Raw genomic sequence first — 17,775 nt, forward strand, 5'->3', positions numbered from 1 at the left:
CAGATATATAGTGGCAACCAAAAAAGACAAAGTGTATGCAGACAAAATTGGGATCAACACACTGAATCCAAGTTCAAACAAATAACATCTTTATTTAGGAAAACATCACACAAAGACATAAAAACATGCTTAAAAACACCCCCTAAAAAATGTGACCTGGGGTAACGGGTCCATACAAGTAGTAAATGAATGTTATAACATAACACATAGCCTTAAACAACCAATGTATAGATCATAAAAACCATAGTGACCAGCATGTGGACGTTATATGGTGCTATATAATATAACAAACCAAATGTTACACCCTCAATGTTCTGTGCCCCACAGCAAGAAATCCAAAAATAGGGTGGCACATAATGCACCTAAAGGCATGTTGAACACAGCATGGATAACCAAACCCTAAAGTTCAGGTCCCCTGTATGCTCTATCAACCCACCCTGCCTAGCACCCAGGTGGTAAAAGGGCTCCTAGCAGCGCTGGTTATGTAGATTTATGAAAGGCTATGTCATAGTTGTGACCAAATATATATAGTGTGTGCAATATATATTTTATTATAGCAAAGACTTTCTTTGCAGATGATATTTTCTATAAAAGCAGAAAGTGCAACTTCACCTGCAGTGAATTGTAATTATATGGCCAGCGTCAATCCTACAGATAATGGCTGTCTTTTGGAGAAATACAAGGAAAAGTACAGCGACTATGACTTTGGGCTTCTATCAAACCTGTATGCCTCTGAGGGCAAGCCAGGAAAGGTAAATTTTAACATGGGACATGTCAGTGTTAGCAATTTATTAACATACCTCACCCTCCAACAGACATCTGGTATAAAAGTCCATTATGTACCCATGGAAAGATAAATCTGTTTGATATCTTCATTAAAGGGAACCTATCACCCCGTTTTTTCAGTATGAGATAAAAATACCATTAAATAGGGCCTGAGCTGTGCATTACAACAGTGTATTTTGTGTACCCCGATTCCCCACCTATGCTGCCGAAATACGTTACCAAAGTCGCCGTTTTCGCCTGTCAATCAAGGTGGTCAGGTCAAATGGGCGTGGTGAAATCGCTTCTTCTCCCCCAGATCTTGCTCATCTTTCCGTTGGTGGCGTAGTGGTTTATGCATGCCCAACAGGGGAATCCACTGCACAGGTGAAGAAAAAGAGCGTGATCTGCGCTATTCACCACTTTTTCGCTGGCGGCGGCCATCTTCCTGAGGCCGCGCGTGCGCAGATGGAGCGCTCTGCTGCCCGGGGCTTCAGGAAAATGGCCGCGGGATGCCGCGCATGCGCAGATGGGGATTGCGGTGGCCATTTTCCTGAAGCCGAGATGCGAACTTGGCCTAGGACTGAGCCCTGCGGAACTCTGATAGTAAGGGGACGAGGAGAGGAAGAGGAGCCGGTAAAAGATACAGTGAAGGAGTGGTCAGAGAGGTAGGAGGAGAACCAGGAGAGGGCTGTGTCCTTGAGGCCTATGGAGCGGAGCATAGTGAGAAGGAGCTGGTGATCCACAGTGTCGAATGCTGCGGAGAGATCCAGGAGAATCAGCAGAGCGCAATGACCCTTTGGATTTAGCTGTTATTAGATCATTAGAGACTTCAGTGAGGGCAGTTACAGTGGAGTGTAAATAGCGGAAACCAGATTGTAAGTGGTCGAGAAGAGAGTTATCCGAGAGATAGCGGATTAGACGGGAGTGGACCAAGCGTTCCAGGAGTTTAGAGATGAAGGAAAGGTTAGAGACAGGTCTGTAGTTAGCAGTGCAGTTCTGGTCCAAGGGTGTTTTCTCATAGCACTCGGCCGTGTTGTGTGGTAGAGTGACTCCGGCCTTACTCTGCAATGTCTGATATTATTTGTACTTGTAATCTCTGATTTGTAAAGTGCTATGGAATATGTTGGTGCTATATAAATAAAATTATTAACAACATTACTGATGCCGAATGAAAGAAAATTTAGTTTTAATATGAAGGTGAATTTTATATTCCTTTAACTAAACTAAATGTATTTAAAGGTAATTGAAGTCAAAGTAAAGAGACGTACTGGTAAAGATAACTTTGTGAGCTGTATGAGAAAATCCTTAAAGGCACAATATGGAGACAAATCTGTTGGCATGGGAGGTTCATTCATTATACAGGAAGGGAAAGCAAAGCTCCATATAATGGTGAGACGTGTCTTTGTTTTATTTTCCTCTTTATTAATAATTTTTTTCCCCCCTTTTCGGATGTTTTGTAAAAATTTGTTCTTGTCGTGATAAAAATAAGATGGGCTTCCATGGCCTGACCTCCCAGGGGTCAGTACTATGTCTCCACTGCTGCTCTAGTGACTGTGTACAGGCTGCAGCAGTGACCTCATGTTGACAGCGCTGCAGCCGATCACTGAGTTCAGTAGCTCATTAAATTTACAGCAGCAGAGCCACTGAGCTCAGTAATGGACTATATTGTTGTAAACATGATGTCAATGCGGCAGACTGTACATAATTAAAGTAACAGCGATATGTCTAGGCAATTATGAATTTGTACAAAAAGTTCAAAGGGGAAAACCCCTTTAATCATTTGGCACACTTCTCTGTTGTGGTTTCATCCATACTTTAAAGGGTTGTCTGGTCTTAAGCTACAGGCACATAAGATGCCAGTATTCACAAGTCTGTAGTCAGAGTAACTGCATACTTGTGAATACTTGCATCTCATGTGCTATGAGGATTTGCTAAGAGCTGTGACCGCAACTATGGGCATAAACTCTCTTAATTCAGGTGTAGTGAGCAATGCTGTATACAGTCTGGTTGGAATGTGGCTGGAAGTATGCAAATTGCATGGTTGCGGTCACATGACCACCTACACCCTCCACCGGACAATCCTCGCAGTGCACATGATGTAGGGAATTCACAAGTCTGCAGTTACAGTGTGATTGCAGAATTATAGCTTAAGACCAGACAACCCCTTTACGTGGCAGAATGTTTTATTTTATTGTAGACTGTTGTATAAGGGTTTTTGTTTTTTTTTTCTTTTATTGTGTTTTGACCAGATCGATTTTGTTCTTAAAAATGCCAAACATTATTTGGAGTGTAATGGAAAAATGTACAAAACATTAATTCTGGCATTGATTTTTGAGTTTTGCATTCACATATCTCACCCCACTTTGCAGTAAACCTAACCTGTGTAATTACAAAGATACTTGATATTTAAAGGGAAGATGTGGGACTTGAGAAAAAAAGGCATGTAGTTGCTAACTAAAGCAACTACCTGTCTGTTGTATTCCAGGCTATTCCAGTTGATCGGGCAGGACTACTGGTGTCATGCTGATTGACAACTAGCTGTACGCTGCATAAATGGGGGAAGCCGGCTGTTGATCAGCATGACACTAGTTAGGCTAGTTTCACATTTGCGGTAGAATCCGCAGCGTTTAATCCGCCACCTGAAACGCACGATAAACCGCATGCAAACGCAGCGGTTTTTTTGGACGTGTAAAGTAACGCATGCGGTTAAAAAAAGCGGCATTTTCACACTTTTTCATGCGTTTGCGTTTTCTGTGCGCATGGTGGAAAATTTAACAGGAGAAAAATCTAGATAACCAGACACCACCAATGGGACTACAGTGGGCATGTATTATGGGATATCTATATATAGACCCTTGAACTGCTGAAATCTACAGATTTTCCTACTGTATCCTGTGTCATGATGGATCTTCGCATTGAGAGCTTTTATTTCATCCTGGATTTAAGCATCAAGCTGTTTCTTGCCTGTGCGTTTGCTTCGGAGCAACAAAGAAATAGAGAACGACAGAGAAGGACACGGCATCAGTGTTTTTGGAGACACCCCATTATTGAACTCCGGGAGAGCCGTGGAGCCTATCACACGCTATATGGCGAGCTTAATGCCAACCCGGACAAATTCCTGGAATATACCAGGATGTCTCAAGAGTCTTTTTGGGATTTGCTTGGTCGTGTCCAAGAAGCCATCCGGAGACAGGACACCCAGCTCCGTAGAGCGATTCCTGCAGAGGAACGTCTCCTGGTCACATTAAGGTACGTAATAATTCTAAACAAATGCCAGTCATAATTATTGTTGGTCTGCCATGTATTTGTATTTTCCTTTATGTGTTTAGCTAAACACCACCATAAATAGAATTGTTAGTAATTTTTTTTATTTTATTTCAGATTCCTGGCTACTGGAGAGAGCTTATCATCGCTCCACTTTCAGTACAGGCTTGGAATTTCCACCTTGTCTGGAATAGTTGCGGACACCTGCCGGGCTTTGTGGAACGTTCTCCGGGATGAATTTATCGCCCTACCCACCGCGGACATGTGGATTGAAATTGCCAATAGTGTGTGTGATTTCCTCAACTGTTTGGGAGCAGTGGATGGAAAGCACATACGCATTATCAAACCCGCCAGAACTGGATCGGACTACTTCAAAAAATATTTTTCTGTGGCGCTCATGGCAATAGCAGATGCGGACTGTCGCTTTATCGCCGTGGACATTGGCGAGCTTTCGGCCGTGGCAATGACTTCCAGACTTTCAAGAACTCGGATATGGGCCGACGTGTGTATGGCAAAAATTTTAATTTTTCCCTGCCATGACCTCTCCCCAACACTCAAGGCCCACCGATGCCATTTGTTATGGTTGGGGATGAGGCCTTTCAGATGTGTGAACCTACTGAAGCCAAATTCCAGTCGGGACTTGAACCACACTAAAAGGATTTATAACTACAGACTGACCAGGGCCCAAAGAACAGTGGAATGTACCTTTGGGCTTCTCGTCTCAAAATGGCGCATTCTTGGGACAGCCATTAATCTGAAAATGGAGACGACAGATGAGGTGGTCAAAGCCTGTGTGGTTCTCCACAATTACATAATGGCTAAGGAGCGACCCAACATTGAACTGGATGAACCAGTTGCAAACCCATTGCCAGATTACCAGCATCACCCACTGCGGTCAACTGTTGAACTTGGCCACATGCGGGACCAATTTGCTGCCTATTTTGTTTCTGACATCGGACGTGTGGCATGGCAAGATAGTATTGTGTAAAATGTGCTGTTGGGTTTGGGTCTGTACCAGTTATGTTTTAAATGTTACTAATATTTGTTGTTAATAAACAACGTGTTTTGATACCTGTACCGAGTCTCCTATGTCTTTCCTCTAAAAACCACTTAGGTTGCTAGTGGTAAGGTAGTTGATGTCATTACATCCTGATTCTGTTCTGCAGTATCTATTGGACGCAGACTGAAGAGACGATGGAGGTATAATACAAAGCAGATCTATACTCACCAAGTCATGTGTGAGAAATAATGACTTCATGAGCACAAAACCCAGCCTCATGAATTCACTATTTCTGACACCTGTCCAGGTGAGTATAGATATGCCTTGTATGACCTCCATCGTCTCTTCAGTTTGTATGAAATAGATTAAGTAGACTGAAGAGAAAATGAAGGTTATACAAGGCAGTTCTCTACTCACCAGGTCAGGTGTCATAAATAATAAGTTTTTTGACACATGACCTGTTGAGTATAGTTCTGCTTTGTATTACCGCCATTGTCTCTTCAGTCTGCGACACAGATTAAGTGAGCCCCCGTGGGCTCATTTGTTGTGGCCTGGTCATGGTGGCCGTCCTGTCAGGGTCCGTGTGCCACTGCATGGTTGTGCTGGGGGGAAGGCCATGCCAGGCTCCGGCTGCTGCTGCATGGTGGTGGTGGGGAAGGCCATGCCAGGGTCAGGCTGCTGCTGCATGGTGTTGCTGAAAAGCATGCCAGGATCCGGGTGCTGCTGCTCCATCTGGGACCTGGTGATGGTGGCCGACCTGTCCTGATCTAGGTGCTGCTGCATGGTGGTGGCAGTGGAGGATGTCCAAACAGGAGCAGCAGTTGGCATGGTGGTGGCGGTGGGCTGTCCAACAGCACTTGGCATGGTGGTGGCACTGTAGTGGTGTCTTGCAGAGCTTGGAATGATGGTGGCCGTGCAGTGGTATGCAGCAGAGCTCAGCATTGAGGTCAAGCGTGACGGTGTTGGCACAGGTGGAAATGCCACGACTGGCTGCTGAAAATACCGACTCTGCTGCATAGCCTGCACGTAAGCAGCATTGCAGGCCTGCATGACACTAAGCTGGAGATCAGGAGTAAGGTGTTCTGACATGCCCTTCTCTATTTGATTGAAAAAATGATGTGCTGGCCTCTGGAGGTCGGCTTTCACTTGGTCAAGGCTTCTGGTGACATCCTGGATAAGTGTATTCATATGGCTTATGGCACTATCCAGTATGTCTCCCATCGCCTTGAGTCCATCATGAAAGACCGAGCTCAAGTGCAAATACTCGGGCATGAGTGACCTTTCCGAGGCCCTCTGATGCTGCCGGGAAGAGCCCCCCCCAAAAAAGAGGCAGAGGACTGGGACAGGGGAACACCTGATGGACCAGCTTCCTGGTCTCCAGTCTGTGTTGCAGGCCCACTTGCTGCAACTCTGCTGGATGGCTGGGACGGGTCCGTGGCTGTTTGATGAAGGACCGCTCCAGAACCAGGGTCAAGAGTGCTGCTCCATGTGCTGTGAAAAAAAGAAAAAAAATTAGTACCAAACATTTACAATAGTAAAAGCGCCAACTCCTGTGGAATAGAAAAATACAGATTAGGCAATACAACACAACTCAATACACCACAAAAAATACTTACGTTCTCTGGACAAGGACCGGTCTTAAAAATGCCAGGATGCGGTGATATTTATATTTTCGGATCCTTGCTCCAAAACCACTAGGAACCCGGCTCTCTTGATAAAGGTCCTTGTTGAAGCGATCCTTCATCGAACGCCAACGTGTTCTGACTTTGAGCACTATTGAAAAAAAAAATTATGATTAGACAATGCACTTTTGGCTGGGATCACACAACTGTGTGTGATGAGAGAAACTCTCTGGAGTTTCTGTCATCACACACAGTTGTGTGATCCCAGCCAAGGTCACTGCTGCATCACACCGCATTGCAATACTTACCAAATGCCTTGCGGACCCGAGTCCCAGCCATCCCACATCGCTTGGGCCACCTAATTCCATAGCCGCCGGATCGTCACGTTGTCCAAGTGCTGCGGAACCCGGGTGTCCACCAACGGGACTCGCTCATGGACCAGGGAGATGAGGATATCGTTGTTAATGAGATCCTCATCCCATTCTGGAACCAAGAAAATAAATAAATACATTAATGTTTGAGACATTAACATAAGGAAAAAGAAAACAAAAGAGACAGAAAACAGGCAAGAATATTCAAAGTCAAGAAAGAAGAAAAAGGTAAAGAAAGAGCAAAGTAAAGAAATGAACAGTGAAGAATAGTAAAGTCAGGATACAATAAGCAGAGTACAATCAGTCAGGTATACTTACATGCTGCCTTGCGACACGACCGTGTCCACGCTGCTCCTGCTCGGCCTCTGCCGCAGTTGAAGAACTGTTCTGAAAAATAAAAAAAAATTAAAATTGTCACGTGTAGATGTGACAGAGAATTCTGAAAAAATCTGAAGAGGTGAGTACTCACTTCACTTTCATTTCCACCTTGTGCAGGCCCAAGACTTTGCTCCTCCTCCTCAGAAGAAGAAGACATTCTCATGCATGCAGCAAGAAAAAAAATACAGAAATTATTAGGACATATATAGAGACAGAAAAAAGAAAATATTGACATTGGCTTTGATACTCAGATTGTTCAGAGTGTAGATTCCTCCCACTCCCTCCTTTTCAGTTTGTAGGTGGGGGGTGGCTAATCAGTGTCTAGACAGGTTTTCCTGTGGTAAAACGCATGTGTTCACAAATGCAAACAAACGCATGTGCTTGCGAACTCATGGGTTCACATAGACTGTAATGTGTTTTTTCGACTCATTCCTTTTGCTGACAACCGCATATACGTTTGACGCCTCTGAAATTACAACATGTAGCGTTTACCGCGCCACGCCGCAGACAACGAAACGATGCATGCATCGTCAAACGCGGCAAAACGCAACCTATCGCAAGCACCTGCGTCCCTAATGTTAACCCCTTAAGCCCCGAGGGTGGTTTGCACGTTAATGACCGGGCCAATTTTTACAATTCTGACCACTGTCCCTTTATGAGGTTATAACTCTGGAACGCTTCAACGGATCTTGGCGATTCTGACATTGTTTTCTTGTGACATATTGTACTTCATGTTAGTGGTAAAATTTCTTCGATATAACTTGCGTTTATTTGTGAAAAAAACGAATATTTGACGAAAATTTTGAAAATTTCGCAATTTTCCAACTTTGAATTTTTATGCCCTTAAATCACAGACATATGTCACACAAAATGCTTAATAAATAACATTTCCCACATGTCTACTTTACATCAGCACAATTTTGGAACCAAAATTTTTTTTTGTGACGGAGTTATAAGGGTTAAAAGTTGACCAGCAATTTCTCATTTTTACAACACCATTTTTTTTTAGGGACCACATCTCATTTGAAGTCATTTTGACGGGTCTATATGATAGAAAATACCCAAGTGTGACACCATTCTAAAAACTGCACCCCTCAAGGTACTCAAAACCACTTTCAAGAAGTTTATTAACCCTTCAGGTGTTTCACAGGAATTTTTGGAATGTTTAAATAAAAATGAACATTTAACTTTTTTTCACACAAAATTTATTTCAGCTCCAATTTGTTTTATTTTACCAAGGGTAACAGGAGAAAATAGACCCCAAAAGTTGTTGTACAATTTGTCCTGAGTACGCTGATACCCCATATGTGGGGGTAAACCACAGTTTGGGCGCATGGCAGAGCTTGGAAGCAAAGGAGCGCCATTTGACTTTTCAATGCAAAATTGACTGGAATTGAGATGGGACGCCATGTTGCATTTGGAGAGCCCCTGATGTGCCTAAACATTGAAACCCCTAACAAGTGACACCATTTTGGAAAGTAGACCCCCTAAGGAACTTATCTAGATGTGTGGTGAGCACTTTGACCCAACAAGTGCTTTACAGAAGTTTATAATGCAGAGCCGTAAAAATAAAAAATCATATTTTTTCACAAAAATTATCTTTTCACCCCCAATTTTTTATTTTCCCAAGGGTGAGAGAAGAAATTGGACCCCAAAAATTGTTGTGCAATTTGTCCTGAGTACGCTGATACCCCATATGTGGGTGTAAACCATTGTTTGGGCGCAGGGCAGAGCTCGGAAGGGAAGGAGCGCCATTTGACTTTTCAATGCAAAATTGACTGGAATTGAGATGGGATGCCATGTTGCATTTAGAGAGCCCTTGATGTGCCTAAACATTGAAACCCCTAACAAGTGACACCATTTTGGAAAGTAGACCCCCTAAGGAACTTATCTAGATGTGTGGTGAGCACTTTGACCCAACAAGTGCTTTACAGAAGTTTATAATGCAGAGCCGTAAAAATAAAAAATCATATTTTTTCACAAAAATGATCTTTTCACCCCCAATTTTTTATTTTCCCAAGGGTAAGAGAAGAAATTGGACCCCAAAAATTGTTGTGCAGTTTGTCCTGAGTACACTGATACCCCATATGTGGGTGTAAACCATTGTTTGGGCGCAGGGCAGAGCTCAGAAGGGAAGGAGCGCCATTTGACTTTTCAATGCAAAATTGACTGGAATTGAGATGGGACGCCATGTTGCGTTTGGAGAGCCCCTAATGTGCCTAAACATTGAAACCCCCCACGAGTGACACCATTTTGGAAAGTAGACCCCTTAAGGAACTTATCTAGATGTGTGTTGAGCACTTTGACCCAACAAGTGCCTCACAGAAGTTTATAATACAGAGCCGTAAAAATAAAAAATCATATTTTTTCACAAAAATGATCTTTTCACCCCCATTTTTTTTATTTCCCCAAGGGTAAGAGAAGAAATTAGACCACAAAAGTTGTTGTGCAATTTGTCCTGAGTACGACGATACCCCATATGTGGGGGTAAACCACTGTTTGGGTGCATAGCAGAGCTCGGAAGGGAAGGAGCGCTATTTGACTTTTCAATGCAAAATTGACTGGAATTAAGATGGGATGCCATGTTACATTTGGAGAGCCCCTGATGTGCCTAAACATTAAACCCCCCCACAAGTGACACCATTTTGGAAAGTAGACCCCCAAGGAACTTATCTAGATGTGTTTTGAGAGCTTTGAACCCCCAAGTGTTTCACTACAGTTTATAACGCAGAGCCGTGAAAATAAAAATTATTTTTTTTTTTCACAAAAATGATTTTTTTAGCCCCCAGTTTTGTATTTTCACAAGGGTATCAGGATAAATTGGACCCCAAAAGTTGTTGTCCAATTTGTCTGGAGTATGCTGATACCCCATTTGTGGGGAGGAACCACTGTTTGGGCGCATGACAGAGCTCGGAAGGGAAGGAGCGCCATTTGGAATGCAGACTTAAATGGATTGGTCTGCAGGCGTCACGTTGCATTTGCAGAGCCCCTGATGTACCCAAACAGTACAAACCCCCCACAAGTGACCCCATATTGGAAACTAGACCCCCCAAGGAATTTATCTAGATGTGTTGTGAGAACTTTGAACCCCCAAGTGTTTCACTACAGTTTATAACGCAGAGCCGTGAAAACAAAACATATTTTTTTTCCCACAAAAATGATTTTTAGCCCCCCAAATTTTTATTTTCCCAAGGATAACAAGAGAACTTGGACCCCAGAAGTTGTTGTTCAATTTGTCCCTAGTACGCTGATACCCCATATGTTGGGGTAAACCCCTTTTTGGACGCACGGGAGAGCTCGGAAGGGAAGGAGCACTGTTTTACTTTTTCAACGCAGAATTGGCTGGAATTGAGATTGGACGCCATGTCGCATTTGGAGAGCCCCTGATGTGCCTGAACAGTGGAAACTCCCCAATTCTACCTGAAACCCTACCCCTAACCTCACCCCTAACCGTTTACTGAACATTTTCTGACAGTCATAAGTGCCACGTATATAAGTGCCACGTATATAAGTGCCACGTATATAAGTGCCACGATATTTCAGTGCCACGTATTTCAGTGCCACGTATTTCAGTGCCACGTATTTCAGGCACTGAAAAATACGTGGCACGTAAATATTTCAGTGCCACGATATTTCAGTGCCACGATATTTCAGTGCCACGTATTTCAGTGCCACGTATTTCAGGCACTGGTAAATACGTGGCACGTAAATACGTGGCACGTAAATACGTGGCACTTAAATACGTGGCACTTAAATACGTGGCACTTAAATACGTGGCACTTAAATACGTGGCCACTGAAATATCGTGGCACTTATATACATATATAAACGTATATTTCAGTGCCACGTATTTCAGTGCCACGTATTTCAGTGCCACGTATTTCAGGCACTGAAAAATACGTGGCACGTAAATACTTCAGTGCCACGATATTTCAGTGCCACGATATTTCAGTGCCACGTATTTCAGTGCCACGTATTTCAGGCACTGGTAAATACGTGGCACGTAAATACGTGGCACTTAAATACGTGGCACTTAAATACGTGGCACTTAAATACGTGGCCACTGAAATATCGTGGCACTTATATACGTATATAAACGTATATTTCAGTGCCACGTATTTCAGTGCCACGTATTTCAGGTTAGGGGTAGGGTTAGGGTTTTTTGTTTTTTTTCTTGTTTTCTTGCGTTTTTCTATAAAAACGCATGCGTTTTACCGCGTTTACATGCATTTTTTCACACATGCGGTTTTTTTAAAAAACGCATGCAGATAAAAACGCAAGTGTGAAACCAGACTAAAAGACGCTTTTTATAGCAAAAAAGTTTTTGCGTCTCCACATTTTGAGACCTATAATTTTTCCACATTTTGGTCCACAGTCATGTGAGGTCTTGTTTTTTGCGGGACGAGTTGACGTTTTTATTGGTAACATTTTCGGACACGTGACCATTTTTTATCACTTTTTATTCCGATTTTTGTGAGGCAGAATAACCAAAAACCAGCTATTCATGAATTTCTTTTGGGAGAGGCGTTTATACCGTTCTGCGCTTGGTAAAATTGATAAAGCAGTTTTATTCGTCGGGTCAGTACGATTACAGCGATACCTCATTTATATCATTTTTTTATGTTTTGACGCTTTTATACGATAAAAACTATTTTATAGAAAAAATAATTATTTTGGCATCGCTTTATTCTGAGGACTATAACTTTTTTATTTTTTTGCTGATGATGCTGTATGGCGGCTCGTTTTTTGCGGGACAAGATGACGTTTTCAGCGGTAACATGGTTATTTATATCCGTCTTTTTGATCGCGTGTTATTCCACTTTTTGTCCGGCAGTATGGTAATAAAGCGTTGTTTTTTGCCTCGTTTTTTTTTTTTTTTTCTTACGGTGTTTACTGAAGGGGTTAACTAGTGGGCCAGTTTTATAGGTTGGGTCGTTACGGACGCGGCGATACTAAATATGTGTACTTTTATTGTTTTTGTTTGTTTTTTTTAGATAAAGAAATGTATTTATGGGAATAATATTTTTTTTTTTATTATTATTTATTTAGGAATTTTTTTTTTTTTTTTTTACACATATGGAAATTTTTTTTTTAACTTTTTTACTTTGTCCCAGGGGGGGACATCACAGATCGCAGATCTGATAGTGTGCACAGCACTCTATCAGATCCGTGATCATACTTTCATCGGAGCAGGCTGCAGCTTTCATCTGCAGCCTGCTCCGACCCGGAAGTGCTCCCTGCAGGACCCGGATACAGCCCCTCGGCCATTTTGGATCCGGGGCCTGCAGGGAGAAGACGTTCGGTACGAGGTGAGTACATCACCTTGTACCGATCGTCTCAGGGAAGCACGCAGGGAGCCCCCTCCCTGCGCGATGCTTCCCTGTACCGCCGGTACACCGCGATCATGTTTGATCGCGGTGTGCCGGGGGTTAATGTGCCGGGGGCGGTCCGTGACCGCTCCTGGCACATAGTGCCGGATGTCAGCTGCGATATGCAGCCGACACCCGGCCGCGATCGGCCGCGCTCCCCCCGTGAGCGCGGCCGATCGCGTATGACGTACTATCCCGTCACCGGGAATTAAGTCCCAGGTCACCTTGACGGGATAGTACGTCATACGGGATTAAGGGGTTAAAGATAGGAATACACGACGCATGTGGATGTATGTGTCCAAAACGCTGCGGACACAACCGCAAATGTGAAACCAGCCTAAGATGATGAACTGCTGCTCTAACAGGGAGTAGCTGAATCTCTGGCAGAAGCCGTCATTGACCGGTGCCGGGTATTGTTTCTTTGTGTGTCTGTGTGTTTGTCATATCCCCTTTTTAAGTCTTTTTTTATTTAAAAAATAAATTAAATAAAATACAAAGGGAGTCTGTTAGCTAAACTTACAGTATGATTACAAAAACATAGCTTTCTCCTTCGCCTCATTGGGGGACACAGACCGTGGGTGTATGCTGCTGCCAGTAGGGGGCTGACACTAAGTGATACAAAAAAAGTTCGCTCCTCCCCTGCAGTATACACCCTCCTGCTGGCTCTCCGCTAACCAGCTCTTGCTTAGTGTCCGTAGGAGGCACACGGACGGGTCTGCTATTCAGACCCAAAACTCTTTATTACTTTATTTTTACATTTTTATTTTTTTTTACCTTTCGCATTTTTGATTTGACTTTTTTTCCACGGACGAATTAGGCGACGGATCCTTTCAAGGCTCCGATGTCCCCGAACCATCAACAGGCGAGCACGGAGTGTCGCCTCTCCGTATCCTCTTCTGCGACTTGGGAAGCCACTGCCTGAGCTGATTCTAGGGGCGACTGGCCCCTTCAAGGGCACCGATCTCCCCGCATCTCTTAACAGACGAGCACATGGAGTGTCACCTCCACGTATCCTCTTCTGCAGCCAGGCCTTATTGCCGGATATTTTGCCCTGCCCACCAGGTTTTACCCTCAGCTGTTTAGAGGCACTCTCCAGCGTGGCGTCCGAGCAGCCCCCACTGCACCACCACTATTAAATGCGGATGGTACAAGGAGGCGGACGGTTCCTCTCCACCTCCCTTCTAAACGGATGATGGATTGAGGGCTTTTCTTTATCCCTGCACCATCCAAACAGCAGAGGATCTTTTGTACTTTTCTGACCTGCTGAACAAAGCTGCATACTCTGCCTTCGGCAGCCAACCAGGGTAAGTGCCGGGACTCGAGCGGTTGGAGGGCTCTGCGCAACCGGCGTTTTTTTCCCCTCGTTTTTCCCCACCTTTTCTCGTTCGGCGCCGGCTGGCTCCAAAAATTTAGCCCCCGGCTTCAGGTTTGTGTGGGCCGCAACCCGGAACTCAGCCCATGCTAGGCCGCTCTTCATGGCTCCGCCCCCCTATTCAGGCACTTCTCATTCAGGACAAGAACTCTCGCAGCATATTCTCGGCGGCCATCTTCATCCTCCTGCCATTTCCAGACACGAGCTGTAAACATCCGGACGCGGCTGCTGCATCGCATCGGCAGTATTCAGCGCTGAAGACGGCGCGATTCCAACCCTGACGGGGGACTCAGGATCCGGTTAAGGAGACACCGCTCTATCCCTCCCCCCCGCACTCCTCCCCTGCCCGTACCCCGGCAGCATATAGGCTATGACCAGTATTCCCTGGTCTTTAAAGGCACATGAACAGCGTTCCCTGTTTATAAGGCTTACGACCAGCAACCTCTGGTCTTAAAGGCACATGACCAGCAAGCTCTGGTCCTAAAGGCACATGACTAGCAATCCCTGGTCTATAAGGTACATGTCCAGCATTCCCTGTTCTTAAAGGTGCATGTCCAGTAGTCACTGGGCTTATAGGTACATGTCCAGCATTCCCTGGCCTCTAAGTTCCCTAGTTTAAAAGGGCACATGACCAGCATTCTCTGGTCTTAAAGGCATGACCAGCCTGAAACTGGTCACCTTTCCCAGAGTACCTAGTTCAAATGAGCTCAGGAGCCCTCCGCCGCCGCCGATCCCAGCTCTTCCCAGAGTACCTAGTTCCCCTTAAAGGGCTTCTCCACTGGCGTAATCCATGGCTTCTCTGACCACGGGTTTGAAGTGCTCGCAAGACCAATATATATATGGATCCTCCCCTACATGGGAGCCACAGGGGCTAGCAGGGGCCACATGTATTCTAGAAACGGAACAAGACTCCGCATATGAATCAGACCTTGCCTTGGATCTGGACTCGCCAGAGCCTCAGAACAAGATGGATTCGCCTATTTAGGCCATCAACCAATAAATTGACAAGGACTACGGTTCTCCTCTAGATCACACAGGGTCGCTCAAAACGGAAACCCTTAGTAGCGCATTTGCAATTTTCCTGGACAGCGAGCGTCCGGATAAGCGATTCACTGGCGAGCACCATGGTAGCTCAGTGGTAAACACCAATGAACAATCACAAATGGACTTGCTCTAGAAACAGACTCCTCTTCAAGCGACACCAGGTGCCATGCCTGGTTTAACTGTTTTCTTTTAAGGGCGACGGGTCCTTCAAAGGACACCGATCTCTTCACACCAGCATCAAATGAGCACATGGAGTGTCGCCTCCATGTATACTCTGGGCAACGGGTCCTTCAAAGGACACCGATCTCCTCACACCATCATCAAATGAGCACATAGAGTGTCGCCTCCACGTATACTCTGGTCCTCCAGGGGACTTAATCTCCGTAGATGTACAGATGCCCTCCTTTTGAAGTCTGATCAGTTCCCCTCTGCATCGCCACTATGTAACGGATGATGCGAGGAGGTAGACGATTCCTCTCCATCTCCCTGTTAAGAGGATGGTTGATTTGAGAGTTCATCCTTTTATCTCTGCATGTTCAATGACGGCAGCAACTCAAGAGATGTTTTTTTTTCCTCACCTGGCGGATGCAACCGCGCACTTTGCTACCTGGCACCTAACAGTATCCCTGCCCGATGGATCATCTTTTAAAAATACCATGGACTGTCAGACAATGACTCGTTCCATCTTGCGGCATCGAGTTCAGCGCTTTACCCTTCCTTAGCCCGCAGAGGTTACCAGATCAATGGTCTACTGACCGGAGACCTTAGCTACTTTGGTTCACAATAACAGAAAAAATTGGAGTAGTATCCGCAACACTTAGGAGTGTCCTATGTAAATATGCTATACACCTCACCACATGGTGTTTGGTCTATGTAGCTTTTGTTACTGATTGTTCCAGTGTTGGTCTATATTTGTTTGTTTCAGATCAATTATCTCTCTTTCCTGAGACAGTACAGCTGGCCAATCAAATCTCTTGAGCCGGAGGCTTTGTGGTGCACGCCTCTTTGAATGCGGCTAGTTGCGCGGTGCTGTCTGCAGCGAATGCCATTTCATTCAGAAGGGCTTTATGGATCAGAGAACGGAAGCATACTCTGCGTTCAAAAAAAAAAAAACCTCTGACATCACTCCCTTACAGAGTGATTGCTTATTCGGTGAGTAGTCGGGAGTGTTCCCTACGTAGGAACAAAGGATCACAAGTGTCCTATAGATCCAACCAACAGCAGAAGGGTTATCCAGGACAGTCTAGATCTAAGGGATCTTGGTTCCAAAAAGAGGACTGAAAAGTAAGACCGATCCTGGAACTCTAACTTCTAACAAACTTCAAAAAGGTCCTCCTCCTTTGGATGGAGTTCCTCCATCGGCCATCACTTCAGTAGGGAAAGGTGGCGTTTTCTGGCATCCATCGACATTCGGGATGCTTACCTTCACAAGTCACGACCTTGCCCTTCGGCTTTGCTACCGCTCCCAGAGTGTTCGCCATTATCATGGCGGCTGTCATGTCCCTCTGGCACTCTGGGTGCTTGGCCGTCCTCCCCTATCTGGTCGACTTCCAGCCGTCCTTCCAGGATTACGCTGAGCCCGTCCATATATACCTTACGATACCCTTCCTCACCTGGGCTGACGGATAGACTTAGACAGGTCTTCCTCATTTCCAGCCCAGCAGATATCCTTTTAAGGATGATCCTGGACACCTCCAGAGGGTTGGAATCCTCCCTTGAAACAAGGCCGTGGTCCTTCAACAGGGAGCCCCCGCACTTGGTCACTCATCCCGGGCCGGAATGGCCATCCGGCAATTCTGGCAAATGGCAGAGCGGCCTGTCCGGTCGTGGGCTATCTCTTCTGCTACGTCATTAAATGAAGCGGGTTCTCAAGACAGGGCTGAATTTCAGCCCCGGTCCATACTTGCCCTCTTTCCACTTGATTTGCTATGAGTATCCTTGGGTAGAATAATAGCAATGGAGGCAGTTCCCTTCGCTCCTCTTGTTTTTTTCTACAGGTCAAACAGGTTTCCAGAGGGTAATCTCTGAGCGTCTTTCTCATCCGGGGGAGATCCTTTCTCCCGGTTCAATGGTTGCTAGTGACTACGGTGCATCACCACACTGCTCAAGGCCTCTGGTTATCTCTGGAATCCAGTCTCCCAATCAGTTTTTTTCTGGGGATCCCAACGGTACCTCTGCTCCTACAACAGGCCCAATGCCCTCTGGCAGGTCTCCCCATCCAAATTCAGTTGGATATTATCACGGCTGTGCAATACGTCTATCATCTAGCAGGTACCCACGGTCAGGCACCTTGATCTACGTACCTCACACTCTCTGATGGACCGAGATCTATCATTCAGTGATCTCGGCAGTACTCATCCCGGGGATTACAACTCTGGGCGGCAGTTTTTTCCTTAGCCGCCAGGGTCTCGCCTCAAGTGAGTGGGAGCTTCATCCGGAAGTCTTCTAACATATCTGCCTTCACTGGAACACTCCAGATGTAGATCGGATGGTGTCCAGCCTGAATGCCAATGTACTTGAGTTCATGGTTGGACCTCGAGATCCAAAAGCCATCGCAGTGCATGCTCTGGTTCTTCTGTGATACCAGCTC

At 45.1% G+C, this 17,775-nt stretch overlaps 1 protein-coding gene across 4 annotated transcripts in view; it reads left to right on the forward strand.

The window, feature by feature from the left end:
* BKGD (beta-keto-L-gulonate decarboxylase) overlaps positions 1 to 17,775 on the forward strand; it is a 54,967-nt gene that overhangs the window by 16,467 nt on the left and 20,725 nt on the right. For all 4 annotated transcript variants that reach the window (XM_077296444.1, XM_077296446.1, XM_077296445.1 and 1 more), the window contains 2 exons: positions 576 to 752; positions 2,005 to 2,154. In XM_077296444.1, coding sequence (XP_077152559.1) covers positions 576 to 752; positions 2,005 to 2,154 — 327 coding nt within the window. The remainder of the gene's footprint in view (positions 1 to 575; positions 753 to 2,004; positions 2,155 to 17,775) is intronic.

Source organism: Ranitomeya variabilis, chromosome 3, assembly GCF_051348905.1.
Source record: "Ranitomeya variabilis isolate aRanVar5 chromosome 3, aRanVar5.hap1, whole genome shotgun sequence".
Lineage (NCBI taxonomy): Eukaryota > Metazoa > Chordata > Amphibia > Anura > Dendrobatidae > Ranitomeya > Ranitomeya variabilis.